The 19563-nt window shown below is 35.8% G+C and overlaps 2 protein-coding genes and 1 long non-coding RNA gene across 10 annotated transcripts in view; 2 read left to right on the forward strand and 1 right to left on the reverse strand.

Annotated features, from left to right (window-relative positions):
- Nucleotides 1-11775, forward strand: part of LOC130447145 (tropomodulin) — a 64855-nt gene extending 53080 nt beyond the window's left edge. For 3 of the 8 annotated variants that reach the window (XM_056783815.1, XM_056783818.1, XM_056783821.1), the window contains exons 7-9: nucleotides 1421-1568; nucleotides 1831-1933; nucleotides 11489-11775. In XM_056783815.1, coding sequence (XP_056639793.1) covers nucleotides 1421-1568; nucleotides 1831-1910 — 228 coding nt within the window. In that variant the 3' untranslated portion in view covers nucleotides 1911-1933; nucleotides 11489-11775. Of the gene's footprint in view, nucleotides 1-1420; nucleotides 1569-1830; nucleotides 1934-6413; nucleotides 6488-7393; nucleotides 7450-11488 lie in introns of all 8 variants that reach the window. The other 5 variants (XM_056783816.1, XM_056783820.1, XM_056783822.1 and 2 more) reach the window with 3 other exon arrangements.
- Nucleotides 11776-12087: 312 nt separating this feature from the next.
- Nucleotides 12088-13495, reverse strand: LOC130447136 (serine/threonine-protein kinase prpf4B-like). Its single transcript, XM_056783793.1, has 3 exons — nucleotides 13492-13495; nucleotides 12682-13353; nucleotides 12088-12431 (listed from the first exon to the last, which is right to left on the reverse strand). Exons 1-3 carry the CDS (start codon nucleotides 13493-13495, stop codon nucleotides 12088-12090), a joined length of 1020 nt encoding a protein of 339 aa, XP_056639771.1.
- Nucleotides 13496-15513: 2018 nt separating this feature from the next.
- Nucleotides 15514-17971, forward strand: LOC130447146 (uncharacterized). The gene is made up of 2 exons (XR_008910212.1): nucleotides 15514-15564; nucleotides 15789-17971. It is a non-coding gene; the product is annotated as an uncharacterized LOC130447146 (long non-coding RNA).
- Nucleotides 17972-19563: the final 1592 nt, after the last annotated feature.

Raw genomic sequence — 19563 nt, forward strand, 5'->3', positions numbered from 1 at the left:
TATCCAAAATCTGACTGGAACTTGTTAGATGCGTTCAGATTCCTCCAAACCAAACATTAACATTGAAATTGCTAAAAATTGTCATTAGACAGGGTCGTACTAGCTTTTGCTATTCATATTGGCCTCCAAATTTTGACTGGAACATTCTAGATTTCTACAAAACAAATATTGACATTGAAATGTCCAGAAATCGTCATTATACAGAATTGTGCTGGCTTGCTTTATCCAAAATCTGACTGGAACTTGTTAGATGCGTTCAGATTCCTCCAAACCAAACATTAACATTGAAATTGCTAAAAATTGTCATTAGACAGGGTCGTACTAGCTTTTGCTATTCATATTGGCCTCCAAATTTTGACTGAAACAATCTAGATTTCTCCAAAACAACCATTGACATAAAAATTTCTAGAAATCTTCATTGTGCAGGATCGTACTGGCTTGCGCTATTCATATTGGCCTCCAAATTTTGACTGGAACATTCTAGAAGTGTCCAGGTTCCTCTAAAGCAAACATTGATATTGAAATTGCTAAAAATGTTTGTTAGACAGGGTCGTACTGGCTCTTGCTATTCATATTGGCCTCCAAATTTTTACTGGAACAATCTAGATTTCTCCAAAACAAACATTGACATCAAAATTTCTAGAAATCTTCATTGTGCAGGATCGTACTGGCTTGCGCTATTCATATTGGCCTCCAAATTTTGACTGGAACATTCTAGAAGTGTCCAGGTTCCTCTAAAGCAAACATTGACATTGAAATTGCTAAAAATGTTTGTTAGACAGGGTCGTACTGGCTCTTGCTATTCATATTGGCCTCCAAATTTTTACTGGAACAATCTAGATTTCTCCAAAACAAACATTGACATCAAAATTTCTAGAAATCTTCATTGTGCAGGATCGTACTGGCTTGCGCTATTCATATTGGCCTTAAAATTTTGACTGGAACATTGTAGAAGTGTCCAAGTTCCTCCAAAGCAAACATTGACATTGAAATTGCTAAAAATGTTTGTTAGACAGGGTCGTACTGGCTTTTGTTATTCATATTGGCCTCAAAATTTTGACTGGAACATTCTAGAAGTGTCAAGATTCCTCCAAAGCAATTATTAATCTTGAAATTGCTAAAAATTGTCGTTAGACTGGAACATTTTTGATGTTTCCAAATACTATGAGAATAAGTATTGGCTTAAAGTTTTGAAATTGGTGTTGATACTCTGACTGGAACATTCTAGATGCTTCCGGATTACTCTAAACCAAACATTGGTTTGAAATTTCCAGAAATCGTCATTGGACAGGGTCGCACTGGCCTGGGACAATTTTGAATAAACTTATTTTGTTGAAATGAAGAGGTACAATTTCGAAAATTTTTCTATGGAATAATATTTTAAAAACCTTGTGCTTACTTAACCGGATTTTTTTTTTAGAGGTCGCAAGTTTTGGGTAACAAAATAGAAATGGAAATCACCCAACTTATCGAGAAAAACCCAACGATATTGAGGCTGGGGTTACATTTAGAGTACAACGACGCCAGACATCGTATCGCCAAACATTTACAAAGAAACATCGATACCAGTAAGTCTCTATTTTTTAATAAAAACTGAAATATTTAATTTTATAGAAAAAAATATGAAAATTTTTCCACGAGTCCCGTTAAAAAGATCAAAACTGTCCCGTGACGTCACTAAACGATATATAAATAAAAAAATCCTTCATATACTGAATTTTTTTTAACAATTCGATATAAAACTTTTTCTAAAACTAATCAAATTTTGTCTTGTTATTGATACGTTCAATTATGTTGTCATCGATGTAACATCCTCTCGATGATTTATAGAACGTCGTCGAGTGATGGCGAAATATCAAGTAACTTTAGGAAAAAAGGGAAACGCCATGAAAATTATCCGTGCTGATTAATCTTTTATTCGATAGGTGAAGCTGTGAGTATCTAAATCGGAAAAACGCCGGGGAGAGCGTATTTTTAACTGTTATTTTTTAACTGACAGATGCGTCCATCTCTACGTTTTAGTTTTCACTCGATTTAAGTCAATATCCTACACGTTCATATTAAGAACGTTTATCTCAACACTGACCTACCGAACTGTACCGGTGTTTCATACCCTACCTCATACACTATTCTGGATACTTTTTGAATAGAACAACAGTCTAGATGTTTTCTGATTCTTCCAGGACAAGTATTCACTTTTGAATCAGAAATTTCGAGAAAATTTCCTCAAGGTTATATGTTTCAAACGTTCTAGATTATTCCTGATTCTTCCAGGACAAGTATTCACTTTTCAACTAGAAATTTCTGGAAAATCCCCTTATTTCGAACATTCCAGATTCTTCTGGGACCATTATTGATATTGTATATTGAAAATTCTAGAAAATGTGTACGGTTTTGTGCATAAACTTGTCTATACATAAAATAACATTTGTGAAGGAATTTCGATTAGTTTTTACCAAAAATTGACCTTCGAGACCCTCATTTTCATCGTGTCACTAAAACAGTTTCTTCAGAACACACAAATTAAATCCTAGCGACTTTTCAAACACTTCCCCTTTACCCTTTTTACACTTTTCATAAACCAAGCTCAAAATAAAATCGATAAAGATGATGTTAACGTAATTAATGGCAGATCAAAATACTACCCCGGCGCTTTTTTCCCCCGATTTGTACAATGTGTTCGTGGTTAGGTGTATTTTTATTTTTTACTTCAGTTGCTCTATATTCTAACGCTTATTTAAATATATAATTATATACAAACCAGTCTATAGACGATGCTGGATATTCTCCATACATTTTCACACTACCCACTTTTATGTAAAAAATAAAATTACACAGACCGGAAACCTAAAAACTTTGAGGTTAGAAAGTTCGGAAATTCTTCCGCGAACGTTAAAATGTCAATAAGAAGCTCATAACCTCTTCAAGTACTCATTTTACAATATCAACTTGTCATAATGTCATAATATACTGTGATAAAGTGCCAATAAGATGCTCATAACCTCAATGAGTACTGATTCTGCGCCATCACTTTGGTAGTTATTATTTTCTATGTCAAAATGTCTATAAGAAGCTCATAACCTATTCGAGTACTCATTTTACACTATCAACTTGTCATAATGTCATAATATACTGTGATAAAGTGCCAATAAGATGCTCATAACCTCAATGAGTACTGATTCTGCGCCATCACTTTGGTAGTTATTATTTTCTATGTCAAAATGTCTATAAGAAGCTCATAACCTATTCGAGTACTCATTTTACACTATCAACTTGTCATAATGTCATAATATACTGTGATAAAGTGCCAATAAGATGCTCATAACCTCAATGAGTACTGATTCTGCGCCATCACTTTGGTAGATATTATTTTCTATGTCAAAATGTCAATAAGAAGCTCATAACCTATTCGAGTACTCATTTTACACTATCAACTTGTCATAATGTCATAATATACTGTGATAAAGTGCCAATAAGATGCTCATAACCTCAATGAGTACTGATTCTGCGCCATCACTTTGGTAGTTATTATTTTCTATGTCAAAATGTCAATAAGAAGCTCATAACCTATTCGAGTACTCATTTTACACTATCAACTTGTCATAATGTCATAATATACTGTGATAAAGTGCCAATAAGATGCTCATAACCTCAATGAGTACTGATTCTGCGCCATCACTTTGGTAGATATTATTTTCTATGTCAAAATGTCAATAAGAAGCTCATAACCTATTCGAGTACTCATTTTACACTATCAACTTGTCATAATGTCATAATATACTGTGATAAAGTGCCAATAAGATGCTCATAACCTCAATGAGTACTGATTCTGCGCCATCACTTTGGTAGTTATTATTTTCTATGTCAAAATGTCAATAAGAAGCTCATAACCTATTCGAGTACTCATTTTACACTATCAACTTGTCATAATGTCATAATATACTGTGATAAAGTGCCAATAAGATGCTCATAACCTCAATGAGTACTGATTCTGCGCCATCACTTTGGTAGTTATTATTTTCTATGTCAAAATGTCAATAAGAAGCTCATAACCTATTCGAGTACTCATTTTACACTATCAACTTGTCATAATGTCATAATATACTGTGATAAAGTGCCAATAAGATGCTCATAACCTCAATGAGTACTGATTCTGCGCCATCACTTTGGTAGATATTATTTTCTATGTCAAAATGTCAATAAGAAGCTCATAACCTATTCGAGTACTCATTTTACACTATCAACTTGTCATAATGTCATAATATACTGTGATAAAGTGCCAATAAGATGCTCATAACCTCAATGAGTACTGATTCTGCGCCATCACTTTGGTAGATATTATTTTCTATGTCAAAATGTCAATAAGAAGCTCATAACCTATTCGAGTACTCATTTTACACTATCAACTTGTCATAATGTCATAATATACTGTGATAAAGTGCCAATAAGATGTTCATAACCTCAATGAGTACTGATTCTGCGCCATCACTTTGGTAGTTATTATTTTCTATGTCAAAATGTCAATAAGAAGCTCATAACCTCTTCGAGTACTCATTTTACACTATCAACTTGTCATAATGTCATAATATACTGTGATAAAGTGCCAATAAGATGTTCATAACCTCAATGAGTACTGATTCTGCGCCATCACTTTGGTAGTTATTATTTTCTATGTCAAAATGTCAATAAGAAGCTCATAACCTATTCGAGTACTCATTTTACACTATCAACTTGTCATAATGTCATAATATACTGTGATAAAGTGCCAATAAGATGCTCATAACCTCAATGAGTACTGATTCTGCGCCATCACTTTGGTAGATATTATTTTCTATGTCAAAATGTCAATAAGAAGCTCATAACCTATTCGAGTACTCATTTTACACTATCAACTTGTCATAATGTCATAATATACTGTGATAAAGTGCCAATAAGATGCTCATAACCTCAATGAGTACTGATTCTGCGCCATCACTTTGGTAGATATTATTTTCTATGTCAAAATGTCAATAAGAAGCTCATAACCTATTCGAGTACTCATTTTACACTATCAACTTGTCATAATGTCATAATATACTGTGATAAAGTGCCAATAAGATGCTCATAACCTCAATGAGTACTGATTCTGCGCCATCACTTTGGTAGATATTATTTTCTATGTCAAAATGTCAATAAGAAGCTCATAACCTATTCGAGTACTCATTTTACACTATCAACTTGTCATAATGTCATAATATACTGTGATAAAGTGCCAATAAGATGCTCATAACCTCAATGAGTACTGATTCTGCGCCATCACTTTGGTAGTTATTATTTTCTATGTCAAAATGTCAATAAGAAGCTCATAACCTATTCGAGTACTCATTTTACACTATCAACTTGTCATAATGTCATAATATACTGTGATAAAGTGCCAATAAGATGCTCATAACCTCAATGAGCACTGATTCTGCGCCATCACTTTGGTAGATATTATTTTCTATGTCAAAATGTCAATAAGAAGCTCATAACCTATTCGAGTACTCATTTTACACTATCAACTTGTCATAATGTCATAATATACTGTGATAAAGTGCCAATAAGATGCTCATAACCTCAATGAGTACTGATTCTGCGCCATCACTTTGGTAGTTATTATTTTCTATGTCAAAATGTCAATAAGAAGCTCATAACCTATTCGAGTACTCATTTTACACTATCAACTTGTCATAATGTCATAATATACTGTGATAAAGTGCCAATAAGATGTTCATAACCTCAATGAGTACTGATTCTGCGCCATCACTTTGGTAGTTATTATTTTCTATGTCAAAATGTCAATAAGAAGCTCATAACCTCTTCGAGTACTCATTTTACACCATCAGCTTGGCATAAGTCATCATATGTTAGGTTAAGTTGTAGAACGCGCGAAAAAATTGAAAAAGAAGAAGCGTTTGTTTCTGTCCTTTTAATTTTTCGAAAAACAATCAGAAATCATAAATTTTTCCATTTTTCCTTATCTATATTTTTTGGGTCAACGTTTTAGGTGTTTTTAAGTTATCGATATAGCGATTTATTTTTACGAGGTGTGATTGAAAAATATAGTGATCAATTTTATTAAAAAATAAAATGTTTTCGACATATATCTCTGAGCTAGCAATGCTTCCTGAAAAACTTCTTTTGGAATAGTCTTGCCAGTTTCTATAGTTGTCTTTCGACACAATTTAATGCGTTGGTCTAAATTTTTGTTCCACGACAGTCATTGCAATCCACTAACGCGACCGCCCAGTTGAAAACATGCTCAAACTTATCATTTGTCATCTCAATACATAAAGTTGTAGATCATTAATAATGACTGTATTTTTTTTATCACACCTCGTATTTCATTTCATAGAAACACTGATGCAATACGTTTTTTTTTCTTTGTTCGACAGTACGAAAAGACTTGAAATTGCGACTGCAGTTCAGGTTTTTTAACCATAGAAAAACACCCTTAATTAAATAAAAGGTATCAGTAAAAACGAAAACTCTAGCGTAACCAAAAATAATGTCCTGTAAATTTTTATAATAAAACTTTCGTATTTCATAAAAAAATTCGTTCAAAATTAATATCGAGTAGAGTATCGAAAATATTCACCCCTCGTAGAAATTTGTAGGACATTGCAGCTGTCATTTTGACGTAAAAGCGTAGGCTTAACTAACTGCAATTATATGTAAACATTTTTAAGAATTTATTGTACAACTAAATATTTAAATATATAAATAAACGTGATATATACAGTGTGTATATATTATAAATATAAATGTTGGACTAATAAATTTTAAATATCAACTAAAGCTCGTCGTATTCGCCTGCTTAACAACGACACCGGTGTCATCTGTCACTAGTGTCACCAGCCATCTGGTGCGTCGTATATTCTATGATCCTATACGTCATCTGTCATATATTGTCATTCAACAACCAATCAGAGTTGTTCCTCCCTCGTAATGACGTTCTGTGTCGAAAATCTTTGTGGTAAGTCTTTAATCGACGCTAAGATCCTTTGAGGTCTTCCACTCAGTCGCGTATAATATACAGTGTCGGTAAAAAATTACAGTAGATGTCGGTTAATTTAGTTTTGAAAAATCTTGGTAATCATTTCTTTATAATCGCGTTCCACTAATGTAAAATGGCGTTGTGTGTGAAAGTTATAGTGGGAACGCACATTTTGAATACTATAAAATCACAAAATGGCGGCTTGTTGAATATTGTTCAGAGAAAGATTACGAAGTGGATCGATACTTTGAATTTTTGGGGGCGGGGTTGGGGTGGTTATAACTTTTATAAATTTGGAAACGTTGTACCGAGGGATTTACTTGTACGGTCCCTATTAATACGTATTTAATGCAAATTGTTATTTACTTTTGTTTACAGAAAGGCGTTTAACTAGGTTGGGAGCGACTAGTTCGTAATGTGTTCAATTTCAGTCAGTACGTAATCGAATATAAATTTGGGTAATTGGTGTTGGTCGGTTAATAGATCGGTCAAATTAGCAAAAAAAATTTATATACAGCGTGTGTAAAAAGAAAATATAATTGGAATAAATTCATTATTACGTAATTATAAATCGATATTCTTTAAAGTGAAACAGTGATTTTCTTTCAAATAGCAGGGACAGTAACTAAATTATGTTAATGTTACGAGGGTTGAAAGGTATCTTCGTTATATAGTCAAAAATAGGGCGGATGTCAAGTTTATTATAAAAATTAACGTAGAAAAATAATTTTGCAGCTAATTTTCGTATGGTTTTTCAAAAAATTACGATGGAAAAATCTTCGATATACAGGATAGTCAATGAATGTGATAAAACTTTAGTTTACGAACCTGCCCTTGTTAAAATTTAATAAAATTATCATCGTCTCATAAACTCAAGATTATGCAGAAAAAATTTAAATACTTATTTTGATTGATAGTTTTTCTAATTGACGAGATACCATGTGTTTAAAAAAATGTTATTTACAATGAAATTTTGACCGATCTTTTTTTAGTGCTTCATTTTAGGTTTTTGGGAATCTTTTAAATATAAACGCATTTCGAATCAATATTGTAGCTTACGCTATTTTTTCTATAAAAACTCTTAATTTGTTTTTCCACTTTTCATTATATTTTACTAACTAACTAACTGGAAAGATTTTCCCTCTGGATACTCAACGATTTTGAAATTGTTACATCCAAAGAAAACAATTTCTTTTACTTGATTTTTTGAAATTCTTGGAACCGTTGATGGAATTCAAACTGAACACACTGTTTAAACACCAACACTCACGATTACACTGTCTGAGGCGCGTCTTCAGAGATCTTATGTTCTTCTTTGGGTGCCCTCTTTTAACGATAATCTTCTTATCACCGTCTAAACCGATCCGCTCGCGAATATTCTTCAACCATGAAGCCTGTCGTCTGCCATGACCACGTTTTCCATCGATTTTCCTTTCGATTAGAAGTTGCAAAAGTCTGTATTTGTCATTTCTGTATATTTGTCCCGGATACGAGGTTTTTCTTCTATAAGTTCCCTGTCGGTGCCTCTTCTTCGTTACTGATATGAGCGGTCCAGGGAATCCTCAGCATCCTCCGAAAGATCCAAATTTCGACACTGTCTAAGCCTGTGAGTTCACCTTAAAGATCCAAGTCTCCGGTCCGTCGAGTGCTCGGGATGTAAATAATTGTGTCATTTTTACAAAGACATTTCTTGTTTGCGTGATGCGTGATCTTATGGTCTATATCTGGGTCTATATTTTTTGTTGTCCAACACTCCAAATATTTAAATCTCTTCGATGGAAAATTTCACAGTCATTTCTTGACTAATAATCCACAAAATGGAGGTTCTTTTGCTATTTAAAGTATTCTTTCTAAAGGTCCTTTCCTTAATGTATCTTTCGAGGTTGAGTGAATTAAACCATGTATGGAAGAAAACGGAAACCTAACCTAACCAAAATTACCCCACGCGCATCCCAAAAAACCGACGCCATGATCTTGCCTGTAGATGGAACGGTCTTTGTCTTCTTTGGACGTGGTCTCCTCCCTCTTCAGTTCATTGCTTTGATTGCTCCGGAGTGGTGGACCCACGTTTCATCCGTGGTTATGAAAAACTCTGATTTATGTCTATAAAATGTTACCAAACATCTTCGCGACGCTGTTTTTGTTCCATTACGAGCAAACGCTGCATCCATCTTCCGGGATCATCCTCGTAGGTATACACCGATGGTAATTGGTGTAATTGTGTGCAATTTGACATTGACGTTGACGTGTACGTTGTGGGTACAATATTATGATACATTTTATACACGTGACATGAATTTATGATATTGCATTTTGTTAATTTTTTTTTTTTTTCGCTTAAACGTGGCTGATCACAAACTATTGACGCTTCGGTATTTTTTCTTCTTCTTTTTTAGGCAGTGTATTATTAAACGCTTTTTAGATATTTTATATTTCGCAAAATTTCCATTGACCTTAATTATAATGAGGGAGTATATAAACCGAAATAGTTGAGGTTATGTTTGTTTTGAAGAACTTCACCGCCAAGTCTCCTAATATTAATCAAGGTCGATAGGAAATTATTATAAATTTTATCAATTGATATTTTCTAAAATTTATGTCCAATTGTGACTCGTTGATTCTCAGTTTCCAATTCTAAAGTTTGTTTGTTGTTTTTATTAGACTGTTTGGTCTTTCGAGCCGGATATGTAGGCTCGAAGGACCAAAATGCTACATTGTAGTACCAAAATTACACCGTCTGATGCGTGTTACCGTTTTCAAAGACTGAAAGTAACAATTTATGATGCAAATTCATTTGAAATTTTTTCCGGAAAATATCAATTTTTAAAATAACTAATTTTATGAAAGTAACAAATATTTTACATGAATCCCCAAACATTCTAGTTATATCAAACTATTTTTGTCTGATACGAATTATTATCTTACGTCATATTTTACAATGAAAAGAGTAGTTCGAGTGGTTAGGTTAGGTTAGAGTAGTACGAGTGGTGCCTACAGTATTGAGATGCATGTATTTTTGAACTTCTGTAGGTTGTAGTGTGCCTTGGTATCGGATTCCTCAAGTTTGTACTTCTCCAAAGAAACGAGTCCCGATAAATTGACGTTCTGAGTGTCCGCAGGCGAAATCGCCGTTCATAAGCCTGTCGATCAAATATTGAGTTGCAGTGCAAGTTTTTTTTTGTAAAAATAGCAGCCCGGGTCTTCAAACTCAATCTGATTGCTTCCACTTCACTCGAAAATGTTTTCAAGATTGGATATTGTAGCTGCTGATTTGAACGTCAACATCAGAGTGCTATCGTCGACGAAGCTATAGATCGGGCAGGTTTTGTGGAGTAGATCGTTGATGTATTGGAGAAAGATGCATCCCTGGGGAACACTAGCGTTAACCTCAATCCTTTTGTAAGGTATGTCCATCGATAGCGACCTGGACGGATCGGTCTTTCAGCTACTAAATCAGTTGATTAGTGAGGACGACAAACCGTACGATCTCAATTTATATAGGAGGTTGACATGCCAAACCCTGTCAAAAGCCTTCGATATGTCCAGAGCGATTGTTCTGGATTTCTCATATTTTTCTATAGCTTCTGTCCATACGTTGGTGACATAGGCCAGAAGACGTATTGATGGACTCAAAATTTGCTGGTTAACGACTTTCTCTGTGATCTTGGCAATAACTGGGATCAAAAGAATGGGACGGTAGTTGTTGGGAATTGTCTCTTTTCCTTTTTTTTTTACTCTATAGTATCGTTTGAACCCAAGCAAGTTTCCAATTTGCTGGGAAATAACTTGTTCAATACGATTGGTGGTATTCCATCGGGTCCAGTAGCTTTATTGATGTCCAAACCTTTGAGAAGTTTTGTCACATGTCGAAATCCTATATTTGGCATTGATGAACCAGCACCAGGCAGGCTGGGTGGTAGTTTGTTGAATTGAATGTGACGCAAACATGTTACCCAACAAATCCACCTTCTTTTCTCGAACTTGGTATTCCCGTTTCTATTGTAGATGTATAACATCACTAAATAAGTCGTTTGACTAACACACAGATGGCGCTACCATTGTCAAATCCGTATGACGTACCAACTTTCAAAAGACTATGTGTCAAATGTCATTTGAACTAGCAACGTTGAAATTAATGATATAGAGCTCGTTTAAAATGGATGTAATTGGTTACGAAATGGTTAAAAGTATGTTAGGATAATTGAGAACGAGACAATTCATTTGGGAGACTCAATTTTTTATTTAAAATAAAGATTCTAAAAGTTAAAAACGGTAAGAGATTTAGTTGAAAGGTTTCAAAAATTAGTCGGCAATGGCGAAAAAAGGTTTACATTACTATATATCGGCATACCCCTGTAAATTGTTATTAATAGTATTGGGATACAAAAAGTTTTACTTTCATAAAAATAGAATGTTTCGGTTGTATGAAAATAACCGTCGAAATATATTAAAATATAAATAATTTTTTTATAGCTCGCAGACGTCGTACTGGACAGTTGCCCAGAAACTATTTGGTAGGTTATATCGCTTAAAGCTAATCGTGCTGTTGCTATAAGTCACATGGATTCAGCTCCGCGCCAATTGGATTAAATAAAATACGAACGTCACATTTATCATACTGCCGATCGGTTAATTTTAAAAATATTTTTTTCTTTTATTCAAATAACATTCAAAAAATTTATAGACGCATTCAATTTACACGCTTCGAGTACAATTTCGTGTGATTACTTTGAGAAAATATATGAATATAATATAAATAATATTTATATAATACTTCTTCCTATTTTTAAGTATTTTAATTATTTTGTAAATATCGTTTGCACACCCCGTATGTAATCGCTTAAACCACTTTCCGCATCCATCGCGATCTTTCAACTGTTCGCGAGCGTTCAACTCATCGTGAAGGTTAAAACGATCGCGATCTTTCAACTGTTCGCGAGCGTTCAACTCATCGTGAAGGTTAAAACGATCGCGATCTTTCAACTGTTCGCGAGCGTTCAACTCATCGTGAAGGTTAAAACAATCGCGATCTTTCTTTCAACTGTTCGCGAGCGTTCAACTCATCGTGAAGGTTAAAACGATCGCGATCTTTCTTTCAACTGTTCGCGAGCGTTCAATTCATCGTGAAGGTTAAAACAATCGCGATCTTTCAACTGTTCGCGAGCGTTCAACTCATCGTGAAGGTTAAAACGATCGCGATCTTTCAACTGTTCGCGAGCGTTCAACTCATCGTGAAATTTAAAATGATCGCGATCTTTCAACTGTTCGCGAGCGTTCAACTCATCGTGAAGGTTAAAACGATCGCGATCTTTCAACTGTTCGCGAGCGTTCAACTCATCGTGAAATTTAAAATGATCGCGATCTTTCAAATGTTCGCGAGCGTTCAACTCATCGTGAAGGTTAAAACGATCGCGATCTTTCAAATGTTCGCGAGCGTTCAACTCATCGTGAAGGTTAAAACGATCGCGATCTTTCTTTCAACTGTTCGCGAGCGTTCAACTCATCGTGAAGGTTAAAACGATCGCGATCTTTCAACTGTTCGCGAGCGTTCAACTCATCGTGAAGGTTAAAACGATCGCGATCTTTCAACTGTTCGCGAGCGTTCAACTCACCGTGAAATTTAAAATGATCGCGATCTTTCAACTGTTCGCGAGCGTTCAACTCACCGTGAAATTTAAAATGATCGCGATCTTTCAACTGTTCGCGAGCGTTCAACTCATCGTGAAGGTTAAAACGATCGCGATCTTTCAACTGTTCGCGAGCGTTCAACTCATCGTGAAGGTTAAAATGATCGCGATCTTTCAACTGTTCGCGAGCGTTCAATTCATCGTGAAATTTAAAACGATCGCGATCTTTCAACTGTTCGCGAGCGTTCAACCCATCGTGAAGGTTAAAACGATCGCGATCTTTCAACTGTTCGCGATCTTTCAACTCATCGTGAAATTTAAAATGATCGCGATCTTTCAAATGTTCGCGAGCGTTCAACTCGTCGTGAAGGTTAAAACGATCGCGATCTTTCAACTGTTCGCGAGCGTTCAACTCATCGTGAAGGTTAAAACGATCGCGATCTTTCAACTGTTCGCGAGCGTTCAACTCATCGTGAAGGTTAAAACGATCGCGATCTTTCAACTGTTCGCGAGCGTTCAACTCATCGTGAAGGTTAAAACGATCGCGATCTTTCAACTGTTCGCGAGCGTTCAATTCATCGTGAAGGTTAAAACGATCGCGATCTTTCAACTGTTCGCGAGCGTTCAATTCATCGTGAAATTTAAAACGATCGCGATCTTTCAACTGTTCGCGAGCGTTCAATTCATCGTGAAGGTTAAAACGATCGCGATCTTTCTTTCAACTGTTTGCGAGCGTTCAACTCACCGTGAAATTTAAAATGATCGCGATCTTTCAACTGTTCGCGAGCGTTCAACTCACCGTGAAATTTAAAATGATCGCGATCTTTCAAATGTTCGCGAGCGTTCAACTCATCGTGAAGGTTAAAACGATCGCGATCTTTCAAATGTTCGCGAGCGTTCAACTCATCGTGAAGGTTAAAACGATCGCGATCTTTCTTTCAACTGTTCGCGAGCGTTCAACTCATCGTAAAGGTTAAAACGATCGCGATCTTTCAACTGTTCGCGAGCGTTCAACTGTTCGCGAGCGTTCAACTCACCGTGAAATTTAAAATGATCGCGATCTTTCAAATGTTCGCGAGCGTTCAACTCATCGTGAAGGTTAAAACGATCGCGATCTTTCAAATGTTCGCGAGCGTTCAACTCATCGTGAAGGTTAAAACGATCGCGATCTTTCTTTCAACTGTTCGCGAGCGTTCAACTCATCGTAAAGGTTAAAACGATCGCGATCTTTCAACTGTTCGCGAGCGTTCAACTGTTCGCGAGCGTTCAACTCACCGTGAAATTTAAAATGATCGCGATCTTTCAACTGTTCGCGAGCGTTCAACTCACCGTGAAATTTAAAATGATCGCGATCTTTCAAATGTTCGCGAGCGTTCAACTCATCGTGAAGGTTAAAACGATCGCGATCTTTCAAATGTTCGCGAGCGTTCAACTCATCGTGAAGGTTAAAACGATCGCGATCTTTCTTTCAACTGTTCGCGAGCGTTCAACTCATCGTAAAGGTTAAAACGATCGCGATCTTTCAACTGTTCGCGAGCGTTCAACTGTTCGCGAGCGTTCAACTCACCGTGAAATTTAAAATGATCGCGATCTTTCAACTGTTCGCGAGCGTTCAACTCATCGTGAAGGTTAAAACGATCGCGATCTTTCAAATGTTCGCGAGCGTTCAACTCATCGTGAAGGTTAAAACGATCGCGATCTTTCTTTCAACTGTTCGCGAGCGTTCAACTCACCGTGAAATTTAAAATGATCGCGATCTTTCAAATGTTCGCGAGCGTTCAACTCATCGTGAAGGTTAAAACGATCGCGATCTTTCAAATGTTCGCGAGCGTTCAACTCATCGTGAAGGTTAAAACGATCGCGATCTTTCTTTCAACTGTTCGCGAGCGTTCAACTCATCGTAAAGGTTAAAACGATCGCGATCTTTCAACTGTTCGCGAGCGTTCAACTGTTCGCGAGCGTTCAACTCACCGTGAAATTTAAAATGATCGCGATCTTTCAACTGTTCGCGAGCGTTCAACTCACCGTGAAATTTAAAATGATCGCGATCTTTCAAATGTTCGCGAGCGTTCAACTCATCGTGAAGGTTAAAACGATCGCGATCTTTCAAATGTTCGCGAGCGTTCAACTCATCGTGAAGGTTAAAACGATCGCGATCTTTCTTTCAACTGTTCGCGAGCGTTCAACTCATCGTAAAGGTTAAAACGATCGCGATCTTTCAACTGTTCGCGAGCGTTCAACTGTTCGCGAGCGTTCAACTCACCGTGAAATTTAAAATGATCGCGATCTTTCAACTGTTCGCGAGCGTTCAACTCACCGTGAAATTTAAAATGATCGCGATCTTTCAAATGTTCGCGAGCGTTCAACTCATCGTGAAGGTTAAAACGATCGCGATCTTTCAAATGTTCGCGAGCGTTCAACTCATCGTGAAGGTTAAAACGATCGCGATCTTTCTTTCAACTGTTCGCGAGCGTTCAACTCATCGTGAAGGTTAAAACGATCGCGATCTTTCAACTGTTCGCGAGCGTTCAACTCATCGTGAAGGTTAAAACGATCGCGATCTTTCAACTGTTCGCGAGCGTTCAACTCACCGTGAAATTTAAAATGATCGCGATCTTTCAACTGTTCGCGAGCGTTCAACTCACCGTGAAATTTAAAATGATCGCGATCTTTCAACTGTTCGCGAGCGTTCAACTCATCGTGAAGGTTAAAACGATCGCGATCTTTCAACTGTTCGCGAGCGTTCAACTCATCGTGAAGGTTAAAATGATCGCGATCTTTCAACTGTTCGCGAGCGTTCAACTCATCGTGAAATTTAAAATGATCGCGATCTTTCAAATGTTCGCGAGCGTTCAACTCGTCGTGAAGGTTAAAACGATCGCGATCTTTCAACTGTTCGCGAGCGTTCAACTCATCGTGAAGGTTAAAACGATCGCGATCTTTCTTTCAACTGTTCGCGAGCGTTCAACTCACCGTGAAATTTAAAATGATCGCGATCTTTCAACTGTTCGCGAGCGTTCAACTCACCGTGAAATTTAAAATGATCGCGATCTTTCAAATGTTCGCGAGCGTTCAACTCATCGTGAAGGTTAAAACGATCGCGATCTTTCTTTCAACTGTTCGCGAGCGTTCAACTCATCGTGAAGGTTAAAATGATCGCGATCTTTCAACTGTTCGCGAGCGTTCAACTCATCGTGAAATTTAAAACGATCGCGATCTTTCAACTGTTCGCGAGCGTTCAATTCATCGTGAAGGTAGATGCGGAAAGCGGATTCTAAATAATGTAAATTTATATCAAATTTGAAGAACACTTTGAAGGGTCTATTAGTAATGAGGAACGATCTGGAAATTTTGCCTTTATTATATCGATTGTTTCGTGCGTGTCGTGGTAGATGGCGCACGTGCGCAGTAACGAATATGTTCGTCAAATAGTTAGACCTGTACAGAGTGTTTAATTTTTATACAATCGTTCCATTATTAACAATTTCATTATTACGACGATTTACAAAAACAATTTTATCATGTAAATATAAAGTTTTTGTTTACTTGTTAAGCTACGTTTGTTAATTTCATATTTATCTCGATTTCTTAGCAATTGATATTATTTGAGGCTAGTTCGAAAGTAAGAAGATTTTAACTTTAAAATTTATATAATTTTTAATTTGTTTTGGTATAAAACAACCAAATCGACGTACTTGACTTTGACTAGGTGGTTGAAAAAAATTTTCCGATAAACGGAACATCCTGTATTCTACAAAAGTCTTAGATCTTGCGATTATTCTAAATATACGAGTCAAAAACCAACTTTCTGTTTAGTAATTTCAAATTTTTTAAATAATATTCCGAATTCAACGATTTTTTTTGGAAAATTTAGTATTTTTAAATGGTAATCTGATAAAAAAAATCCTTTTTGAAATTTGATATCGTTTCTGATAAGATAATTGAAAATTTTTTTGCATCTCAACTTTCTTATTTTCAATTTTTTTCAATGGAATTTGTACAGGGTGTCAAATATAAGGTTCTTTGTATTCGAATGAATGTTTAGATTATATAGGGTGTCCTAATTCTTTAGTATCGACACCAAATTTGGAATTTTCAATAGGAACACCCTTTATTTAAATTTATTTAAATCTAAAACTTCCTTCCTAAAACACGGAGAAGAAGAAGAAGTTTTTTGATAAATCTCACAGGTTCGGTGAAAGTGTTCATGTTTGTGTAAAATTGAAAATAAAAATTTTGATCGCGAAAAAACGTTTGTCCTTTGAAAAGCGCTACATTTTGAACCTTTTTTGGATAACTCCTCAAGTTGTGAGGATTCCCCAAATGTTTTAACCGTACAGTTAACGCGGTCTACAGTTTCTTCCTCCTCCATTTTACTAGTAGCACTCCGGGTCATCCGTGATGTTTATACTATGGAAACGGCGACCATTTCCTGTTCCAGTTTAATTTGGCGCCTATTTAATTGGTAATAGAAGCCGAACGTCTATCTATGTATGCCTTAGGTTGTCCCACACTCGTTTCTCTAGCTATCTCCACAAAGTTTGTCTTGTAAACACCAAGAAAGGATTCTGGGTCTAGTTGCAAATTTGCCGATCCCAATTCGGCGAACAAGTTCGCTTCGTCGTTGCCTAAAGTGACCTGATATCCAAACGAGCTGGAATTTGCGGCTATCACTCACCAGCTCTTGTAGGACTTTGTTGCACTCTCAACACAAGTCTAGAGCAAACGTTTCGGCTTGTAAGACAGCTCTTAAGATTACCTCGGTTGGGAAAATGGTAGGCAAACGCGGAAAATTCGATTATTTTGTGGTGCTATTCCGATCAATCCTTTCTTTCTAGTACCAGGTGGTTAAAGTCACCAGTCGATTGCTCGTTAGCTATTCTTATTATTGCAGCAGGAGTCCATTAAAATGATCGGACACCTTAAATTCTTGCGCCTGAGATAATCGCGAGGCAGTTGCTCCATTTTGTAGTTCTTCGAGGATAAAAATTGTATTTAGAATGGTCTCCTTTTTCCCTAAATCCGTTTTTCTTCAATTGGCAAAGGAGTTGCTCCGATTTAGTTGTACTCTAAACCGTATTTTATATTTGTACCAACCACCTGATGAATAAGTTAAAACGGTAAAATTGCAGGTGACAATTTTCTTATTTTCCACTATATCATTTTTGGAAATCGACGTGTACATTTTTAGTCAGTACGTTTTTTCTTCATCTTTTAATGTGTATATCTAAATCTAGTTTTTATCACTACTGTATTTTACATAAAATGTGATGACAAAAACTATCATAGTTATGTAATTTTCACAAAATAAAAGAGAATAACGTGGAAATGTTTTTTTTTTATTTTCAACCTTCCCTGTAAATCAAACCAACTAAATTACGAATTAAATCACACCTAAAGTGGGCTGCGCCGGATCTGTGTAGACGTTAAGTTGGTAATTATGACAGCTAAAGGCTATATTACACTTGCCGAGTGCTCGACCGAGCAACGGACGAGTGATTTTGAACGAATCAGTGGTGATATGAAAAAAACTGTTCGTTTCCGAGTTATGGGCTTTTAAAATTGCGAAATCAGAATTTATATTCAAGTATATTTTCTAAATTATACTACTACACTACTATCTGAAGGCCAGGGGCGGCTCATAACTCAATATACTTGAATAAAAGTTCTAATTTGGCAACTTTCAAGACCTATAACTCAGAAACGAGGGGTCGTATGAGAAAATTTTTCGGTAATTATCTAGATTGATTTATACCCCTCCGATTTCGAAAAAATCTTTTTGTTTAGTAGAGAAAATTGAGCTCTACAAGAATATAATATATAATTTTTAGGTTAGGTTAGATTATTTTTATTATTTAATTCCATAAACGAAAAAAAAAGGACCTGAAGGGATGGTTTCCGCGCCCTATATATATTCTTGTTTAACGAAATAGAAATTACCAAAAAAATTTCTCGTACGACACCTCGTTTCTGAGTTATAGGTCTTGAAAGCTGCGAAATCAAAATTTATATTTAAATATGTTTTCAAAATTATAAATTCGACCAATATGAATTTTTAATGGATGATTACGTATGTTCTTAGTGGCGGAATATAAAATTCTATGTCCATTTCTGAAGGCCAGGGGCGGCACAAGCCCAATGGTCAACAATCCGAATTTTTCACCGGGACAACCTGTACAATCAAAAGATCAAAAATGAATTTTTTGATCGATTCTTTAACAAAAAGGTCCCATTTGCTCAAATTTACGATTTAGATCGTTGTACATGCCAAGGAAACCGTTCGCCAAAAAGAGACATTCGTAAAAAAATTTTTTATGTCACAACATTATTTTCCTGGCACACCCTGTAGATTTTTTTCTATTTCTTCTAATTCGTTTCGAAAATGTCAAAGTGATTAAGTGAAACCACAAATTTAACCAAAAGTACCAAACTGACGAGTGTGTGGAATTTCAAATCGGTTGCTTATAGACACAAACAAGGGGTTGAAACAACAAATTTACCCCACTTCAGTGTGGCAGAAATGAAGAATAAAAAATAAAAAAATTTGCGATCGATCTACAACCAAAAAAAGAAGGAAATAGCAGATTCGAAACTATTATTACTTCGCGGGAATAGGTTAACACGTGATAACTGTTTTAAACATCAAACATATACGTGAAATCATTACTCGTACTCTGGGAAATTAGATTCAAAACGTTGGTAACCGTGCTGCATCTGTCAGAGTGTGGAAGCGACTCGCGAATTTCTTAATGTCTACGAAACCGACGGTGAGGAATTTTTAGACTCTGATCTATAAAGAAATATTGATTTTTTGATGTCTTGTCATTAGTTGAACGCAGAAAACGCAATGTTTAACAAAAATTTTACTTAAAATTCGATTTTGTCAAAGTTCCCCCAAATTAAATCATTCGCGAATTTCTT

This window comes from Diorhabda sublineata, chromosome 7, assembly GCF_026230105.1.
Source record: "Diorhabda sublineata isolate icDioSubl1.1 chromosome 7, icDioSubl1.1, whole genome shotgun sequence".
NCBI lineage: Eukaryota > Metazoa > Arthropoda > Insecta > Coleoptera > Chrysomelidae > Diorhabda > Diorhabda sublineata.